The sequence below is a fragment of the Piliocolobus tephrosceles genome, chromosome 15 (genome assembly GCF_002776525.5).
Source record: "Piliocolobus tephrosceles isolate RC106 chromosome 15, ASM277652v3, whole genome shotgun sequence".
NCBI classification, from domain to species: Eukaryota; Metazoa; Chordata; class Mammalia; order Primates; family Cercopithecidae; genus Piliocolobus; species Piliocolobus tephrosceles.
This window is the reverse complement of record NC_045448.1, coordinates 3,350,675-3,368,814: the sequence shown is the minus strand read 5'-3', so window position 1 is coordinate 3,368,814 and position 18,140 is coordinate 3,350,675. Positions and strand designations below refer to the sequence as shown.

The 18,140-nt window shown below is 46.3% G+C and overlaps 1 protein-coding gene across 1 annotated transcript; it reads left to right on the top strand.

Moving 5' to 3' along the window:
* Positions 1-1,043: 1,043 nt before the first annotated feature.
* RNASEH1 (ribonuclease H1) lies at positions 1,044-16,782 on the top strand. Its single transcript, XM_023198819.3, has 8 exons — positions 1,044-1,290; positions 2,847-2,962; positions 7,819-7,983; positions 9,656-9,755; positions 13,233-13,287; positions 13,623-13,707; positions 14,309-14,433; positions 16,491-16,782. The coding sequence occupies exons 1-8, from the start codon at positions 1,163-1,165 to the stop codon at positions 16,575-16,577; spliced, it is 861 nt and encodes a 286-aa protein (XP_023054587.1). The 5' UTR covers positions 1,044-1,162; the 3' UTR covers positions 16,578-16,782.
* The last annotated feature ends 1,358 nt before the right edge of the window (positions 16,783-18,140 follow it).

Genomic DNA, 18,140 nt, shown 5'->3' with positions numbered 1-18,140 from the left:
AAACACATGGCAGGTGTGCAAAAGGCTTGTTAGAAGACCTTAAGAAAATTAAAGTGGTTTAAAAATAATTGGAAAAACAATGTTTGCCAATGGAGACTTTTTTTTTTGAGACGGAATCTCACTCTGTCGCCCAGATGCAACCTCCACCTCTCGAGTTCAAGCGATTCTCCTGCTTCAGCCTCCTGAGTAGCTACAGGCGCAGGCGACCACGCCCGGCTAACTTCAGTATTTTTAGTAGAGCTGAGGGTTTCATCATATTGGTCTGGATGGTCTCGATTTCCTGACCTGGTGATCCACCCGCCTTGGCCTCCCAAAGTGCTGAGATTACAGGCGTGAGCCACTGCGCCCCGCCAACCCATGGAGACTTTTAAAATAACTTGATTTGCTTACAGAGCAAAAGGTCAAATAGGGAGCAGAATTCTAAAAGCTGTGTTCTCAACTCAGTTTTCTTCTGGGTCGTGGTGCTTGAGGCACCGGACATGCCCTGGTTAAACACCCACGTGCAGTGGAGCACGGAGGGGACGCGACCCTTCGGGAGTGTGCGCCCGAGGGCAAGGCGAGGAATGCGGATTCCACGGCCTCCCCTCTCGCCCTCCTTTGTGCTTATTCTAATTCATGAATCCTAACATCTTTCTTCCCACTAAAAAATGTGCATTCATTTGGCCACAGCCCTGACTGCAGATCCGCATCCCGGGAGCTCTCGAGGAGCCGCGGTTACCGCACGTGGGCGCCGGGCGCCAGGGGGTTCAAGGGCTTCCCGCCGTGACCCGAGCGCGCCGGGGCTTGGCCCCCGAACGGCGACCTGGGGGCGGGGAGAGAAGGGGCCCCACACGGACCATCTCGACCTTCCTCTGCGGGGCTCAGGGCTTCAGCCGGGTCAGGTGCGCCTAAGGCCCCGCTCCCATAGGCCCCGCCCCACCCCAGACCTCGCCCCGCTTCTTCAAGTACCGACAGGAAGTTGACGCGTTTGGGCTCGCCGGGGACCGGGCTCCAGGCTCCGCCCGGCGACCCCTCCCCTCCTTAGGCCCCGGCTCTCATCAGGACTCCGCCCAGACGTGCGTCATCTTTCCGCGCCGCGGACTGAAGTGCGGTGGTGATCGCTGCCGGGTCGCGCCGCCGCTGGGCCGGGAGTGGAAATGCTTCCCGGTGCCGGGAGTGAGCGATGAGCTGGCTTGTGTTCGTGGCCCACAGAGTCGCCTTGGCCGCCGTGTCCTGCCGTTGCGGCTCTCGCGGGTTCGGGATGTTCTATGCCGTGAGGAGGGGCCGCAAGACCGGGGTCTTTCTGACCTGGTGAGTGGCCCGCCCGCCTAGGCGCCTCCCTGCCGGCGCTGGGGTCGAGGGGAGGCCGGAGCTCGGCTGACCCCGGCGGCGGGAACCTGGCGGTCCTAGTCTGTGTCGCGCGCGGTGGCTGTGGGTGGTCGGGGGACCGCCTCGTTTTCCTGCTCGGCCGGCGGGGTTCCAGGAGGCTCACGGCCGGGGACTGGACCGCGCCGAAGACTTGTTTGGAATATCAGAAACGTTACCTGCAGGTTAGGGGTGGCCTAACAAACCCTGTGTTTAATCCTTCATCTTTGTTGCAGTTAAAGTACAACAAAAAGTGACACGTCCTGAGAACTAACCCCCATTACCAGAATTTCGGTACCAGCTAAATTGGGACTGGAACTCAGTACCTAATCTAATCTTCCCTTTTTATTTTTTTATTTATTTTTTATTTATTTTTTTGAGACGGAGTCTCGCCATGTCACCCAGGCTGGAGTGCAGTGGCCGGATCTCAGCTCACTGCAAGCTCCGCCTCCCGGGTTCACGCCATTCTCCTGCCTCAGCCTCCCGAATAGCTGGGACTACAGGCGCCCGCCACCTCGCCTGGCTAGTTTTTTTTTTTTTTGTATTTTTAATAGAGACGGGGTTTCACCGTGCTAGCCAGGATGGTCTCGATCCCCTGACCTCGTGATCCGCCCGTCTCGGCCTCCCAAAGTGCTGGGATTACAGGCTTCAGCCACCGCGCCCGGCCATAATCTTCCCTTTTTAAAAAGGTAAATTCGAATAAGCCAGTATTTGCAGTTGGATCCTTGTAACAACCCTTGGAGGTGAGAGGGGTTATTCTCACTTGCAGGTGTAGTTCCTGTGGTCAGGAAGTTCCCAGGGCGCGTAACTGACAGAGAAAGGCCTTGAGCCCAGGTGTTCTGCCTCTGCCACCAGAACTCTTCCCACTACAGGATATCAAAGTTGGTTACCTGTGTTCTAGGGCAGCTATAGTATTGAGGAAGAAGCATCTCAGAAGTTGACCTTTTTGTTGTAATGAAATGGTTAATATTTTTTTCAAAGACCCCAGTATTTTGTTACGCTTTGAGTTTGACGAAAGCCTTACGGTGCTGGTGTGCTGGCTGGCATACAGTAGAACCCAGGTGTAGAGTCTGATGTGCAGGATGAAACTATAAGGCATGATTCTGCCCTTTTCACACTAAAATTGGTCCTCCATATCCAGTTTGCATCCTCGGTTTCAGCTAACCATAGATCAAAAATATTTGGAAAAAATAAAAATAGAATACAGTTTTAAAATACCCATAAAAAGACAGTACAACAACTATATACATTGTATTAGGTATTATAAACTGGAGATTATTTAACGCATACAAGAAGATGTGTGTAGGTTATATGCAAATACACCATTTTATGTAAAGGACTTAAACATCCTCTGATGTTGGTATCTGTGATGGGGGTGGAGGACCTCCTGGAATCCATCTCCCTCAGATACCAAGGGACAACTGTATTTCCAACCTTAAGAATCTTAACAAAAAAGGGGATAAGTTAGGGAAGGAGGAAATAACATTGCACATCTTTTCCAGGAATGAGTGCAAAGCACAGGTGGACCGGTTTCCTGCTGCCAGATTTAAGAAGTTTGCCACAGAGGATGAGGCCTGGACCTTTGTCAGGAAATCTGCAAGCCCGGATGTTTCAGAAGGTAGTCACCTCTCATGTCAGTCTGACATTTTAACCTATTCAAAGGCTTTCATATGCCGGATGGCATTTGATCTATATAGCTACCCTCTAGGCATGTAGAGAACCTCGAGTGATCATTTTCATTTTACACATTAGGGAACTGCTGAAAGCAGTTACAAATAGTGGTTCGTATTACTTACAGTATTAGGGATAAGCCAGGACTCAGTTCTCCTGTTCCATTCAGCCTTTTATGCCATAATTCCTTGTCTTTTAAAAAAAAATACTTGTCCAGCCTGGCCAACATGATGAAATTCCATTTCTACTAAAATGAGAAAATTAGCCGGGCGTGGTGGCGTGCACCTGTAATCCCAGCTACTTCGGAGGCTGAGGCGGGAGAATTGCTTGAGCCCAGCAGGTGGAGGCTGCAGTGAGCCCAGATTGCGCCACTGCACTCTAGTCTGGGTGACAGGGCGAGACTTGTCAAAAAAAAAAAAAAAAAAAAACTTGCAGTTATTGGACTGAATGGGTACAGTTTGTAGGAATGAGTGTGGTCCTTTCATGGCATGCACCTTTGTGGTGTTTCCTTTCTATTGAGGACAGAGTCACACAATCTGAATTTTTTTGGTTTTTTCCTTCCCTGAGACAGAGTCTCACTCTGTTGCCCAGGCTGGAGTGCAGTGTCGCAATCTGGGCTCACTGCAATCTCTGCCTCCTGGGTTCAAGCAATTCTCCTGCTTCAGCTTCCCGAGTAGCTGGGATTACAGGTGCGTGCCACCACACCTGGCTAATTTTTGTATTTTTTTTTTAGTAGAGATGGGATTTCACCGTATCAGCCAACCTGGTCTTGAACTCCTGACCTCAAGTGATTCACCTGCCTTGGCCTCCCAAAGTGTTAGGATTCCAGGCATGAGCCACCATGCCTGGCCAGTTTCTTCCAATTTTATGTGTTATATAAAGTATGGTTATTCAAAGTTTAAAGCCCAATATAAGATTAATGCCCAATATAATTTGAAGTTTAAAGCCCATTATGCAGACTCAGATGAGTGGGTGACAACTTTAGAGCACAAGATTTTAAAAGTATTTCTGGATCTACACTGAGGAAGTGCTCTTACATGAATGTTACTTACAAACTTTTTACTACAGCAAATTAAAACTGAGCAGAGCATAATTTTAATTACCTTATCTTGAACAGCCTCTCTAGAGGCCACTGAGATGCCTGAACACTGAACAACTGCTCCTTTGAATCATCATAACAATCCTGGACAAAGCACAATTCAGAGAGAGGAAGGTTATGTCCAGAAGGGAGCCCCGAAAGAGTTAGTTTCCAAAGCAGGGGCGACCCTCACTCAGTGCATCTGCTTCACCCACTCGCTCTTCAATAGCTTTTAAAGGAGGTTCTGTTTGTTTGAGAATGAGGACGCATGGAAAAGGCTCATCGATGTGACAGTTCTTACTGCTTCCTGCATGACAGCCCATAAGCTGAGAGACAAGATGTTGGGGCAAGGAAGGCAACTTTTTTCCGAGAGCCACCAAGCCAAGAAGATGGTGGACTAATGTCCTGAAGAACCATCTTAAGTTAATAGAACTGGAGACTTATGTTAAGGGAAGGGGAAAAAAAGGCGGAGGTGAGATCAGGAGGTGACGGATGAGCATAGACATCTGGATGGCAGCGAGGGTCCAAGGGATTGTGAAACTTCTCTGTCCTTGGTCAGGCCATGATGCTCCTATAAGTCTTCAACATCACATTGTTACATGTGTGTACTCCCTCTTTATCTCCTTGGGGGTTAGTTTTGGGAAAGGACCACTGTCATACTTGCTTTAAATTATAAATTCTTCCCATAGTTCTCTCAGCCTGTACGATCCCACCACGGGGATGTTAGGGGAGAGTGGAGGCAGTAATGCTGAGCCGCATTCTCACTGTTACAGCTGTTCATTTTTCTACCAGATGGAAAACTCAGTTTGAGACAGAAGGCAGGTTTGAAAATATGGCTCTTTCCTTCTTTGCTGGGTTCCTGATACTTCCTTTTCATAATTTTCCTTTTCACGAATTTTTTGTTTTTAACCAATCAGTAATTTATTTGTATCTCAGTTCTTCCATGTTTCTGTTTTTATTAAGTACTCTAAATCCTAAAGCAAGCTAGTTCTTTGTGAATCTGCTTCTTAAAACTTTAGCGATCACCTAGTCAGTGACTTAGGACTATAAATTGAGATTTAGTGCCTTTAATGATTCAGATCTGTATCAAAGAAAAAGCATTAGCCCCTTTGACAGTTTTTTGTTTAACAGTACTTTTATCCTTATTTTAGAATTATTGAGCTATTTGCTGGTTTTTATGGTTTATATAAGCTGATTTAAGGTTAATTTACTTAAAAACTACAATTTTGTGAAGTAAAACTTAATTGACAAGTGTGGTTTTTTCCTCCTTCAGAGTCTTGTCTGTTCTGTAGAAAGTATCCATCTCTGTTACAGTAAGTAAAGCCAGTGTTTATATCAGTGTTAGGGTTCTACGAAATGACACTTTGACCTGGAGCGGAGTATTTGTGTTTACTTCAGTAGAGCACCTAGAGGCAGGTTTTGGAGGTGAGTGTGTGATAATGGAACCTGGCAGTGGAAACGCCGGCATTGCTGACGCCGGGCCGATCACAGTCAGGTGTTGCCGAGGCTCCCTGAGTGCTCCGAGAGGTGTGGGTTGAGGAGCTCCACTAGGCCGGAGATTTGTCTTGTTCCTTTCTCGTAGGTGTTCTTTTTGTGCCCCATTTCTTCATCCCTGGTTTAGGAGTTGAGAGCTGGAGGCGAATCCTGTAGTGTTGGCTTAGGGTTGTTAGTTTGCAGGTAGGTGGTTGCTCCTGCATCCTTATTTTCACACCATAAAATGATAGTGTGTGGGAAAAGTCATTTCAGATCATCTAGCCCAGGGCCTCATTTTACAGAAGCCCAGAGGGTTTAATTCAGTTGACGGAGTTCGCAGCTGATAAAAGGTATGGCACAAGTTGAAACTCTGGTGTTTTGAGTCCTGGCCTAATTTAGTGGTTCTGCTTCAGTTTCCATAGTATTACCCGGTGAGTGAGATGTGGGGCCTTCCCACATAACCCTGAGGTGGTATGAAGAATCTCTTTGGGACGGGGCGCGGTGACTCACGCCTGTAATCCCAGCATTTTGGGAGGCCAAGGCAGGTGGATCACAAGGTCAGGAGTTCAAGACCAGCGTGGCCAAGATGGTGAAACCCCATCTCTACTAAAAATACAAAAAAAAAATTAGCCAGGCGTGGTGGCGGGTGCCTGTAATCCCAGCTACTTGGGAGGCTGCGGCAGAGAACTGCTTGAACCAGGGAGGCGGAAGTTTCAGTGAGCTGAGATCGCGCCACTGTACTCCAGCCTGGGCACAGAGCAAGACTCCATCTCAAAAAAAAAAGAAAAATCTATTTGGGATTAACCTTGAGGCCACCCTGAAGAAAAACTTTGTTGCAAAAGAAGAACTGCGAGAGTACTGCCCCTGAAGAGACCCAGTTGCTTCCTTTTAGTTTCTGGTCTCTGTTTCCTTCTTTTTTTGAGATGGAGTCTCAGTCTGTTGCCCAGGCTGGGCTGGAGTGCTGTGGCATGATCTCGGCTCACTGCAACCTCTGCCTCCCAGGTTCATGCCATTCTCCTGCCTCAGCCCTCCAAGTAGCTGGGATTACAGGCATGCGCCACCATGCCCGGCTAATTTTTGTATTAGTAGAGACGAGATTTTACCGTGTTGACCAGGCTGGTCTTGAACTCCTGACCGCAAATGATCTGCCCGCCTCGGCCTCTCAGCCCTGTTTCCCTTTCTTAATATGTCCCATTATCTGTTTATTAAAGCTAGACTAACCTGTACCCTCTAAGCCCACCTAGAGGTTCTAAATTTAGTGTGCATGTAGTTGTATTTGAGGCGGGGAAGGGCTGAACCATGGACATGACTCATCTTTTCTTAGATTTATTTATTTTTAAGCAAAGGAGTCTCATTATGTTGGCCAGGTTGGACTCAAACTCCCGGGCTCAAGTGATACTCGTATATCAGCCTCCCAAGTAGCTGAAACTGTAGGCATGCACCACTGTGCCCAGCAACACCACTCATGTTATATACACAATTTTGGGCCATGTTTTTCCTGGAGAAAGAGCCCCTTTGATTTCGAACTGTCCGTGATCCCTAAAGGGTCAAGAACCCTTGGTATCATTATCTCCATCAAAACCACACTTTACTTTCTTTTTTTTTTTCTTTGAGACAGAATATCATGTCACTCTTGTTGTCCAGGCTGGAGTGCAATGGCGCGATCTTGGCTCACTGCAATGTCCGCCTCCCGGGTTCAGGCAATTCTCCTGCCTCAGCCTCCCAAGTAGCTGGGATTACAGGCATGCGCCACCACTCCTGCCTAATTTTGTATTTTTAGTAGAGATGGGGTTTCTCCATGTTGGTCAGGCTGGTCTCGAGCTCCCAGCCTCAGGTGATCTGCCCACCTTGGCCTCCCAAAGTGCTTGGATTATAGGTGTGAGCCACCGCACCCAACCAACCAGATTTTACGTTCAGCAGAAGCCTTGCTATTGTCTTCACGTTGTCTTTACCAAACTTATCTTGAAAAATTTAGAATTATTTCTCAGAGTATCAAAGTCTGAGATGGTGTGAATGGGGTCATTCCCTTGTAAGTCTGAGGTGGCGTGGAGGGGGGTTGGGGCGGCGTGGGGGGGGTTGCGGTGGCGTGGAGGGGGTCATTGCCTCGTTCAGCTCGTTGTAGGGCCACATACAGAGGGTGTTTTTAAGTCTGATTTAATGATACTAAATAACTTAAGACTGAATGTCTTCGTTCTCTAGCATTTCGTGTTATGTTCATTGTTTCCAGCTCATGAGTGGACTCTGTCTTTCAGGGCAGGAAAATCAACATGGACGAGAATTGCAGACAAAAGCCAGCAAGCGACTTCGTGAGCCACTGGTTGGAGATGGAGATGAAAGTGCAGAGCGGTATGCAAAGTTCATGAAGCCGAGCCTGGAGCCGGCGCCTCCAGTTAGCAGAGACACGTTTTCCTACATGGGTACATCTTCCTTTGGTTTTCAAATTTTAATATATAACCATGATGAGCATGTTATGTGTAAAAGGTGTTTCCCACTTAATGGGGAGAGTTTGAGCTGATGTTTATCATCAGCTCATTCTTATGTGTAAAGATTATTTAGAAATCACTAAGGACATTATTTTATGATTGATCAAGTGGTGCAGAATTAAACCTTTGGATGTTCTTAGGAAAACCCTTACATGTAAATGAACAACTGTAATCTTCTGAAATCTTAGTGCTCCCTGTGCATGCAGTACTTAACGTTATTAAGATAAAATGTGAAGACTCCAGCTTTTTCAAATAAGAAACACCCCGCATGCCGCTGCTTGTTGCAATTGATTAGCAGCAGCATTTTAACCTTTCCTACTCAATCTTTGGAAAACAGATTCTGTTTTATCCTGAGAAGCAAGGTGGTAGTGAACTTTTCTGCTACCTTTCACTCCAGGAATCAGTTGTATGTATTTAGTGACTCACAGAATAGAAGTCTCCTTTGTGTCTTTTACACATATGAGCAGAAAATAGAAATAAGTAGCATTAAAAAATATAAATCAGTATATTTTATAGGTTCTAATTTAATTCAAGGGAAACCAGTAGAAAATGTTTTGCCAAGCTGTATTATTTATAGATACGTTTTGCAGTTATGTAAAAAAAGATCAAACAAATATTCTTTATTTGGTGATTTACTGGTAGGAATTGAAGCAAAGATTTGTGGAGTCACGGGGAGATGAGCCGTTTCCAGGCACTGACCATTGCTGGAGGCTTGGTGGCCTGGAACATGGTGGGTGGCAGGTGCTGGCTCCTGAGACAGTTCCGTGGCTGGGCGGCAAGTTTGTCATCATGCTGATACAGTCAAGTCCCAGCTGAACTGAGGAGCCTTGCCCGACACCCACACTCCCCTTGGCTCTCAGCCCCGCTCCTGTGAGGAGCGCGTCCCCATCCCTGCCCCTTCGCCGCCACTGAGCTCAGTTTGCCATCCTTCGGACGCGTACTTCCACTTCCTGCGCATGTCACCTCTTTGCCCTCTCGCCCAGCTCTTTTAACACTTTGCGGCCTGACCTTTGCTCCCCCCACACTGCTGAAGTGTCCTGGTCACCAGTGGCCTGAAAGTGCCCCCATCAGTCCTTTTTTACCTTGTTCTTTACAGCATTGGTGTGTCAATCACACCCTCTATCAAGAGGGAAAGAAGCAAAGACAGGAACTTAACTAGCAGCAAATATACCAGGGAAGAAATTAGACCAGCGCTGCTCAGGAGACTGAGCCCTCCGGCAGGCAGGCAGGGGCACCGTCACGCTGAGGCACTGCTTGTCTCTGGCAGTGAAGGTGACCCTGCCGTGGAGACAGAGTCATTGGCCTTTGAACCCTCAGTGGGGGTGTGAACAGTAGTTCTTACTGCAGCAGGCTCTAGTTTTACAAAGTGCCTGCCTTCACCCTGAACTTGCCTGGCCTACAAGCTCAAAATGTAAGTGGATTCCAAGCATCAATGTTAGGTGCCCCCTTGTAAGGAATTGAGCCTGTTTTCCCGGAGAGAAAGCGTCTGCAGCACTGTCAAATACCCTCTCGAGTTAAACTGCTGACTCGACCTAGGAGATCTTTGAGGTGAATTTCAGTTTTTAGTAAAGTCAGCCCAGCAGTGTTTACTTCCCTTTTCCCACAGGAGACTTTGTTGTCGTCTACACTGATGGCTGCTGCTCCAGTAATGGGCGTAGAAGGCCTCGAGCGGGAATCGGCGTTTACTGGGGGCCGGGCCATCCTTTGTAAGTAAACAAAGCAAGCAGAGTTTTACTGAATCATGTTCCACAACTTGTGAAAAGATGAGGCGGGATCTGCATATTGTTTGATTATTGGGAAAACCTGCAGATAAATAGCTCTGGCAGCGGGTGGCAGAGGAGCAGCTTTGGTTCGTGTTGGGGCTAAGCGGCATTGCTTTTCGGAGTGTCAGGTACCTCAGCTTTACTTCCTTTGCTTTTTTTTTTTTTTTTTAAGACAGGGTCTCACTCTGTTGCCCAGGATGGAGCGCAGTGGCACAAACACAGCTCACTGCAGCCTCAACCTTCTGGGCTCAAGTAATCCTCCCACCTTGGCCTCTCAGAGTGTTGGGAGTACAGGCGTGAGCCACCACACCTGGCTCTGGCATTTCTTTCTTGCCGTGTGGAGGAGTCTTTTTTTTTGAGATAGAGTCTCACTGTCACCTAGGCTAGAGTGCAGTGGCGCGATCTTGGCTCACTACAAGCTCCGCTTCTCAGGTTCACGCCATTCTCCTGCCTCAGCCTCCCGAGTAGCTGGGACTACAGGCACCTGCCACCACACCCGGTGAATCTTTTGTATTTTTAGTAGAGACGGGGTTTCACCGTGTTAGCCAGGATGGTCTCGATCTTCTGACCTAGTGATCTGCCCGCCTCAGCCCCCCAAGAGGAGTGTTTTTTTTAGTAGAGATGAGGTCTCACTATGTAGCTCAGGCTGGGCTCAAATATCTGGGCTCACACGATCCTCCCACCTTGTCCTCCCAAAGCACCGAGATCACAGGTGTGAGCCACCACCCCGGCCCAAAAATTGCTCATTCTTGTAGGAAACTGGATCTCCTGGTGACCCCCATTTTAAATAACTTGTCTAAGGATTTTTTAGTTCCTTGATTTCATTTCCTCCTTTACTTCTTGGAGGTTTTTAGTAGCTTAGTCTTGCTGATAAGCTTTTACACCAAGTGACCTCACTTCCTCTTAACTCCGGAGTCACATGGCACACTGGGAGATGGTCTTGGGAGGCATGCACAAGGGGGCAGTCTCCGGACTTGGAAGTCGTCACATCAGCAGACTGTCTTCGAGGTGATGCTTTGTGTTTCAAAAGGCACACAGGGTGAAGTGAAGTGCGATTGTCCAAACACACGTAGCCCGTGGATGTGAATGAACTTGAACTGTAGTGGGTAGCCGTGTAGCCGTAAGATTCAGCGTAGAGAAGGGATTTCAGCCCTGCGAAATCACCATGCACCAATGCCGACCTGCATTCTCCAGTATTTACCTGTGCCCACGAACGCAGTGAGGCAGATTTGATGTAATTGTTCCATAATAATACCACTTTACATTTCTGTTGCACTGTACAGTTTACAAAGCTCTTTTACTTTCTTTCACGTTACCATTTCATTTTAGCTTGGAACCCTGGAAGAGGAGGCAAGCGTGGGTCCCACTGAGTATCCGTGGGCTTAGCACTTGCCCAGGATACATGCCAGTGCCTCTCAGGTCCAGAAATTCAGCTTCACGCCTGACTTCTGACTTCTGGTCCAGTGTTCCTTCTACGATACCATACCATGGTGTTTTTCAACAAAGTGTTAATATTGTGGGTTTGGTTTTTTTTTTCCCCTCATCGATTTCATGTTTTACCCTCATCACACTGGGCTGGGAGAGGATGGGGTTGTACCCCAGTGTATACAGTTGCTATTCTGTGGTCTTTCATACAGAATCAAGATCTAGGTTCTAATTGTCTGTAAGTTGAGGATTTGGATCAGAGTCAGAAGACATCAGCTGCTTCTGTTTCTGCTGGGGCTACTGGGAGTATGGCAGGAAACATACCTAGAGCTGACCACAGAGGGTTCGTGTTCTAGGGGTACCGTCTGGATACTGAGGATCCTCTGTGGAGATCGTGGCTGGGCTGGGAGATGCGCCTCAAAGCAAATGGGATGGCACAGACCTGGGGCTGGTTCTCAGAAGCTGGAAGGACAGACATTGTCTGTTTGTCTGTATCCAGAATCCTGTGTGTGGCCTCTTTGGAAGCACGGGGCCATGGAGGCTCCTGGGCCTCAGGTTGGCCTCGTGGGCAGTTCAGGAGGAATCCTGCAGACTTCCCGTCTGGGGACATTGTTACCAGCTCTTCTTTCTGTGCCTGTGTTTGAGATGCTGGGCACTTGCTTTAGACCAGCAATCTCCAACCTTTTTGGCACCAGGGGTCAGTTTTGTGGAAGACGATTTTTCCACAGGGCATGGGGCGGAAGGATGGTTTTGGGATGATTCAAGCATATTACGTTGATTGTGTACTTTATTATTATTACATTGTAATATATAATGAAAGAATTTTACAACTTGCCATAATATAGAATCACTAGGAGCCGTGAACTTGTTTCCCTGCAGTTAGACGGTCCCATCTGGGGTGATGGGACAGTGATAGATCATCAGGCAGTAGATTTTCATAAGGAGTGCGTAACCCAGATCCCTTGCGTGCACAGTTCAAGGTAGGGTTCATGCTCCTGTGCAAATCTAATGCCACTGCCAATCTGACAGGAGGCTGAGCTCAGGTGTTAACGTGAGTGATGGGGAGTGGCTGTAAACACTGATGAAGCTTTGCTGGCTTGCCCACCTCTCTCCTGCTGTGCAGTCTGGTTCTTAGGCCACAGACTGGTACCAGTACATGGCCTGGGGGTTGGGGACCCCTGCTTTAGACCATTTATTATTCTTCTGCCTCAACTCTTTGCATTTAAAAAATGCCCATTCTTTTTTGTTTGCTTGTTATTATTTATTAATGAGACAGGGTATCACTCTGTTGCCCAGGCTGGAGTGCAGTAGCATGATCATAGCTCACTGCAGCCTCAAACTCCCAGGCTCAAGTAATCCTTCTGCCTCAGCCTCCTGAGTGACTGGGACTATAGGTCCACACCACCATGCCCAGCTAATTTTTTTTAATTTTTTTGAGTAGAGATGAGGTCTCACTATGTTGTCCAGGCTGTTCTCAAATTTGTGGGCTCACACGCTCCTCCCACCTTGTCCTCCCAAAGTGCTGGGATTACAGGTGTGAGCCACCACGCCTGGCCCAAAAATTGCTCATTCTTTTAGGAAACACTGGATCTCCTGGTGACCCCAAATTTTAAATAACTTGTCTGAGGGTTTTTTCTGGTTCCTTGATTTCATTTTCCTGTTTTACTTCCTGGAGTCTGAAATCTCACTGTCCATTCTTCTTCCTGAGTTTTCTCCTGGGATTCTTTCTGCTGCAGCCATAGGGCCCAACTCAGGGTCCACAGATAACTAGCTCTTACTTCCTCTGCCCTAGTGGAACCAATGAGAGTCAGAACGTGCCCGAGTTGGAAACCTGTTTGCTCCTCTCTGCTTCTGGGAGTCTCTCTGTTAGTTTGATTTTTATGTGATACTTTTATATTTCAAATAAGAATATACACTAGTTTGTTATCCAGTAAGAAGAATCACTTTGAGAATTCACTTTATAATTTTATTTTCTTTTGTACTGTTTTGAAACAGAAATGTAGGCATTAGACTTCCTGGGCGACAGACAAACCAAAGAGCAGAAATTCATGTAAGTTATCAGATACATTTAAGCCTCTCATTTTTGAGCATTGAGTATGAACTTATAAACTAATTCTTTTTTTTTTTTTACTTATATGTACAAGATATTTGAAGAAGAGACTTTGGTTTAATAGCAATTTTGAAAAATAGGAATTTTGTAGAAAAATTCTAGAAACTTACTTCAGATAGATGTCTGCACAGGAGCATTGTATGTATAGTGTTTCATACAGAGAATACAGTCATCACAGTACAGAGGGCATGTGTCCATTTTGAAGTACTTTTGAACTTCAGTAATGTCAGAGTTGAACATTTTCTGTAGCATGACTATCGACTTGTCTTTTCAAGGCAGCCTGCAAAGCCATTGAACAAGCAAAGGCTCAAAGCATCAGTAAACTGGTTCTGTATACAGACAGCATGTTTACTATAAACGGTAAGCTTTCACATTTGATTTCTTCTGTTTTTCCAGGAACTGTGAAGGGAAATTGGTAGGAGGTGTTATAACAGGGCAGGACCCAAATGGGAACGTTGAGGGGGATGGATGACATTGGTGTGTCAGGTATCAAGCAAAGAGTGAGGATTTTGGAGTCTCCCTTCTGCTGCTCTGATGTTTTCCACATGCTTATTTCTTTGCCAGGCACTGAAGACGCAGTCAGAAGTGGAAGTGGCTCTGCTCTAGTGTTACTTCTAGTCTGTGTGTGTATAAGTCACTTAAGATGGCGTGTTGACTGCTTCTTTGGGAAATGCCCTGAATAGGAGCATGTAGGGGATGCTTATGAGACTGGGGAAGGCTCCTGGGAAAAATGACATCTTAAGCTGACAGCTGTAGGTAGAATACAAGTTAGGGGAAAGGGAAGAGAAGGGGGTATTTCAGGCTGTGCCAAAGGGTAAAGCACTGAGGCCAGCTAAGGAAGTGAAGAGTCAAGGATGGTGACTCAGAATACCAGTGGGATCAGTTATAAGAGGTAAGACTAAGGAGGTGAAAAAGGCAGGACTCTCAAGATTGACTCACCAGTGATCATGCATTTTTGTAGGTATAACTAACTGGGTTCAAAGTTGGAAGGAAAATGGGTGGAAGACAAGTGCAGGGAAGGAGGTGATCAACAAGGAGGACTTTGTGGCACTGGAGAGGCTCACCCAGGGGATGGACATTCAGTGGGTGAGTATCTTAAATGTCCATGTCTTATGGCTATTATGACCAAATAAGCTAAGTTTACTAGAGATTAATGGTTTATGTAAGTGGTTTCATGACATAACAATTTCCATGAAATTAGTATCATAATGTATATTAAAACATATTTGAGGCCGGGCACAGTTTCTCATGCCTGTAATCCCAGCAGTTTGGGAGGCTGAGGTGGGTGGATCACGAGGTCAGGAGTTCAAGACCAGCCTGGCCAGTATGGTGAAACCCCATCTCTATTAAAAAATACAAAAATTAGCCAGGCATGGTGGTGTGCGCCTGTAGTCCCAGCTACTCAGGAGGCTGAGGCAGGAGAATCACTTGAACCGGGAGGCGGAGATTGCAGTGAGCCGAGGTCGCACCACTGCACTCCAGTCTGAGCAACGATATGAGACTCCAAGACTCCGTCTCAAAGACATAAAACTATTTGAGGCTGGGCACAATGGTTCACACCTGTAATCCAGCACTTTAGGAGGCCCAAATGGGCTGACTTCTTGAGCCTAGAAGTTCAAGACCAGCCTGGATAACATAGTGAGACTCTGTTTCTAGAAAAAATAAAAAATTAGCCTGGTGTAGTGGTGCATGCCTGTAGTCTACTCAGGATGCTGAGGTGGGAGGATGACTTGAGCTGGGGAGGTCGAGGTTGCAGTGAGCCAAGATTGTACCGCTGTACTCTAGCCTGGGCGACAGAGCAAGACCCTGTCTCAAAAAAACAAACCCACCCACATACACACATTTGATTCTTTCCCTTATCATACAAGTAATACGGAATACGGTTTTTTGGTTTGGTTTGGTGTAGTTTTTGAGACAGTCTCACTCTGTCACACCAGGCTATGGCGTAATCTCATTGCAACCTCTGCCTTCTGGGTCCAGGTAATTCTCATGCCTCAGCCTCCCAAGTGTCGGGGATTACAGGCATATGCCCCCACACCTGGTTAATGTTTGTATTTTTAGTAGCGATGGGGTTTTGTCATGTTACCCAGGCTGGTCTTGAACTCTTAACCTCAAACGATCCACCTGTCTTGGCCTTTCAAAGTACTGGGATTACATTTGTTTTGTGTCACTTCCTATATATTTTTATTTTATGATAAAAAGGTTTACAACTAAATAAATAATCATGTCAAACTTTTATTTATTGTTTTGAGACAGAGTCTCGCGCTGTTGCCCAGGCTGGAGTGCGATGGCGCAATCTCGGCTCACTGCAACCACAAGTAATACAATTTTAGTGAGAGTATCACTAGGCATAGAATACATAGGCAGTGTGGTTTGAGGGATGTTCTACGAAACTTACATTTTGTTAAGAACACAAACTAACACCCAACCTGGGCACATGACATTACTATGACAGCTGCATGTCACCCTGTTCGTTTCTTTGGCATGCATCATAATGTTAAATAAAACTATCAGTGTATTTTGTTTCAAACAATAGTAAGGTTGTGTGATTAAAGCCTTGGTAATAGAGCTTTTATTCCAAGATGGAAGCATTTTTTAAAATTATAGATCGTGTTTATTAAAAAGTGTTTTTTAAGCAATACAGAACAAATTAAACTGCAACCATTGTCTCAACCCTGCCTTGTTCTGCCTTCCCGGAACCACTGATAACAGTTTGGTAGCCTGATGTGTAAATTTGCTTTGGCACCGTAAATGTAGACAGTAAATAAGTACATTATTTTTTCTGACAGCACTGCAAGGGAAGCGTGTGTGTGTGTTGCATACATATCCACCCATCTGTACATACATGTGTTTTGCCTGGAAAGCTTATCAAGTCCCATTGATAAGTGGGGGAGGAAATAGCAATATGAACGGTAAAATCCAATTTGTAGAAAAACAAAATGGAATGTTTGTAAATACATCCGTTGCATAAACGCATGAAGAATCAACAGCGTGCTGTTGAGGATCACGTTTGGGGAGAGGAGCATCGAAGTTGAGCTTACGCTGTGCAGTCTGTTCTGAATGGTTTTTTGTGGTGAGAATATAGTCATGTGTTGCTTATGTAAAGATGAGTAAAAATAAAAGGGAAACATTTATCTTAACAGATGCACGTTCCTGGTCATTCGGGATTTATAGGCAATGAAGAAGCGGATAGATTAGCCAGACAAGGAGCTAAACAATCGGAAGACTGAGCCCATGTGGCTTTAGTCCTTGGGAGAACTTGAGCCAGTGGCTGTCTTGCTACTTGTGCTTACTGGTGTGGAAAACAGCCTGCAGGTGGGACCGTCGCGGTGATGGGCAGATGCATCTTTCACACGGAATCAGGCACAGTGGCCTTCTGTTTTCATAAAAAATGGTTAAGTATATAATAAATTGAACATCTTTGAGATTGGAGAATTATGTGAGATTTCCGCATTATATTTACTGGGTTCGATACGGTTCTTGCTTGTTTTATTGCAGGCAAGCAAGGCAAATGGCCTAAAATTCTGTGGCTTATATTTTGATAAGAAATCAAAAAACCATTGGTTAAAAGATGCAACTCAGAAATCTGGAAGTGTTCTGGAAGCTTCCATTTACCGTCCAGTCGACAAGACTGAGTCTCCTGCTTGTATAGGTGACTTGTGCCCATGGGTACCTTAGAGAAACATGGATGCACAGCTCAGTGGGCAGGGTGTAGGCTGGGTCTCAGCCCCATGTGCCTGCTTGCTGGGCACTTAGTATAGGGCAAAGCCTGCCTGCAGGCCTGGCTGGTAGGCCATTCTCCAGAAACAGCTATGACTTGTAAAGACTAAAATGCATAAATAAATCTTTCAAAAATCTATTTGACTCTTTTGTTTAAAACTGTGCAAATTAAAAAAAAAAAACACCAGTTGGGCACGGTGGCTCACTTCTGTAATCTCAGCACTTTGGGAGGCCAAGGTGGGCAGATCAGTTGAGGTCAGGAGTTTGAGACCAGCCTGGCCAACATGGGGAAACCCTGTCTCTACTAAAAATACAAAAAGTATCCAGGTATGGTGGCATGGGTCTGTAGTCCCAGCTGCTTGGGAGACTGAGGCACAAGAATCACTTGAACCAAGGAGGCGGAGGTTGCAGTGAGCTGAGATTGCGCCACTGCACTCCAGCCTGGGTGAGAGAGTAAGATTCTGTCTCAAAAAATAATAATAATAAAAGTTTGACATGATTATTTAGTTTTAAACCCTTTTATCATAAAAACATACAGGAAGTAACACAAAACAAATGTATAGCTTATGAATGATTACGATTGTAAGTGAATACCTTTGTGTCCACCACCCAGGGAAGAAATAGTACTTTGCCAGATACCCCTGAGGGCTCTCCAAGTGCCCCTCCAGCCATAGCCCCCTTCTTTTCCCACTCCTTGCCCCCAGAAGTAATCCCGACTTTTACAGAAATGACTTTCTTGGTTTCTTGATGGCAGTTTAGTCTTGTCTGCTTTTTTTGGTTTTTTAACTACTTCAGTGTCCATTTGCAGTCCCGTCTGTCTCGCTGTTTCCCCTGCCATTTATCTGTTAAAGAGCCTGGGCTTCTTGTCCCATGGCTTCCCACAGGGTAGATTTTGCTGACCGCGTGGTCATAGTGCAGTTCCGCATGGCCCTCTGTCTTTCCTGCACGTTGGCAGCTGGGTCCAGAGGCTTGATGAGCCTCAGATTTGATCCCTTTGGCAGGAGAATAGGTGGTTAGGTGCTTTGCTCGGGAAAGCACCATGTTGACAGCAGCTGATTCTCAGTGCCAAGATC

What these genes read in the sequence shown, in the direction of transcription:
- RNASEH1 (XM_023198819.3), top strand. Translation starts at nt 1,163, where the DNA reads ATGAGCTGGCTTGTGTTCGTGGCCCACAGAGTCGCCTTGGCCGCCGTG. An exon ending in AAGCCCGGATGTTTCAGAAG is followed by an intron (nt 2,963 to 7,818) that starts GTAGTCACCTCT and finishes TCTGTCTTTCAG; the next exon opens with GGCAGGAAAATCAACATGGA. An exon ending in CAGCATGTTTACTATAAACG is followed by an intron (nt 13,708 to 14,308) that starts GTAAGCTTTCAC and finishes GCATTTTTGTAG; the next exon opens with GTATAACTAACTGGGTTCAA.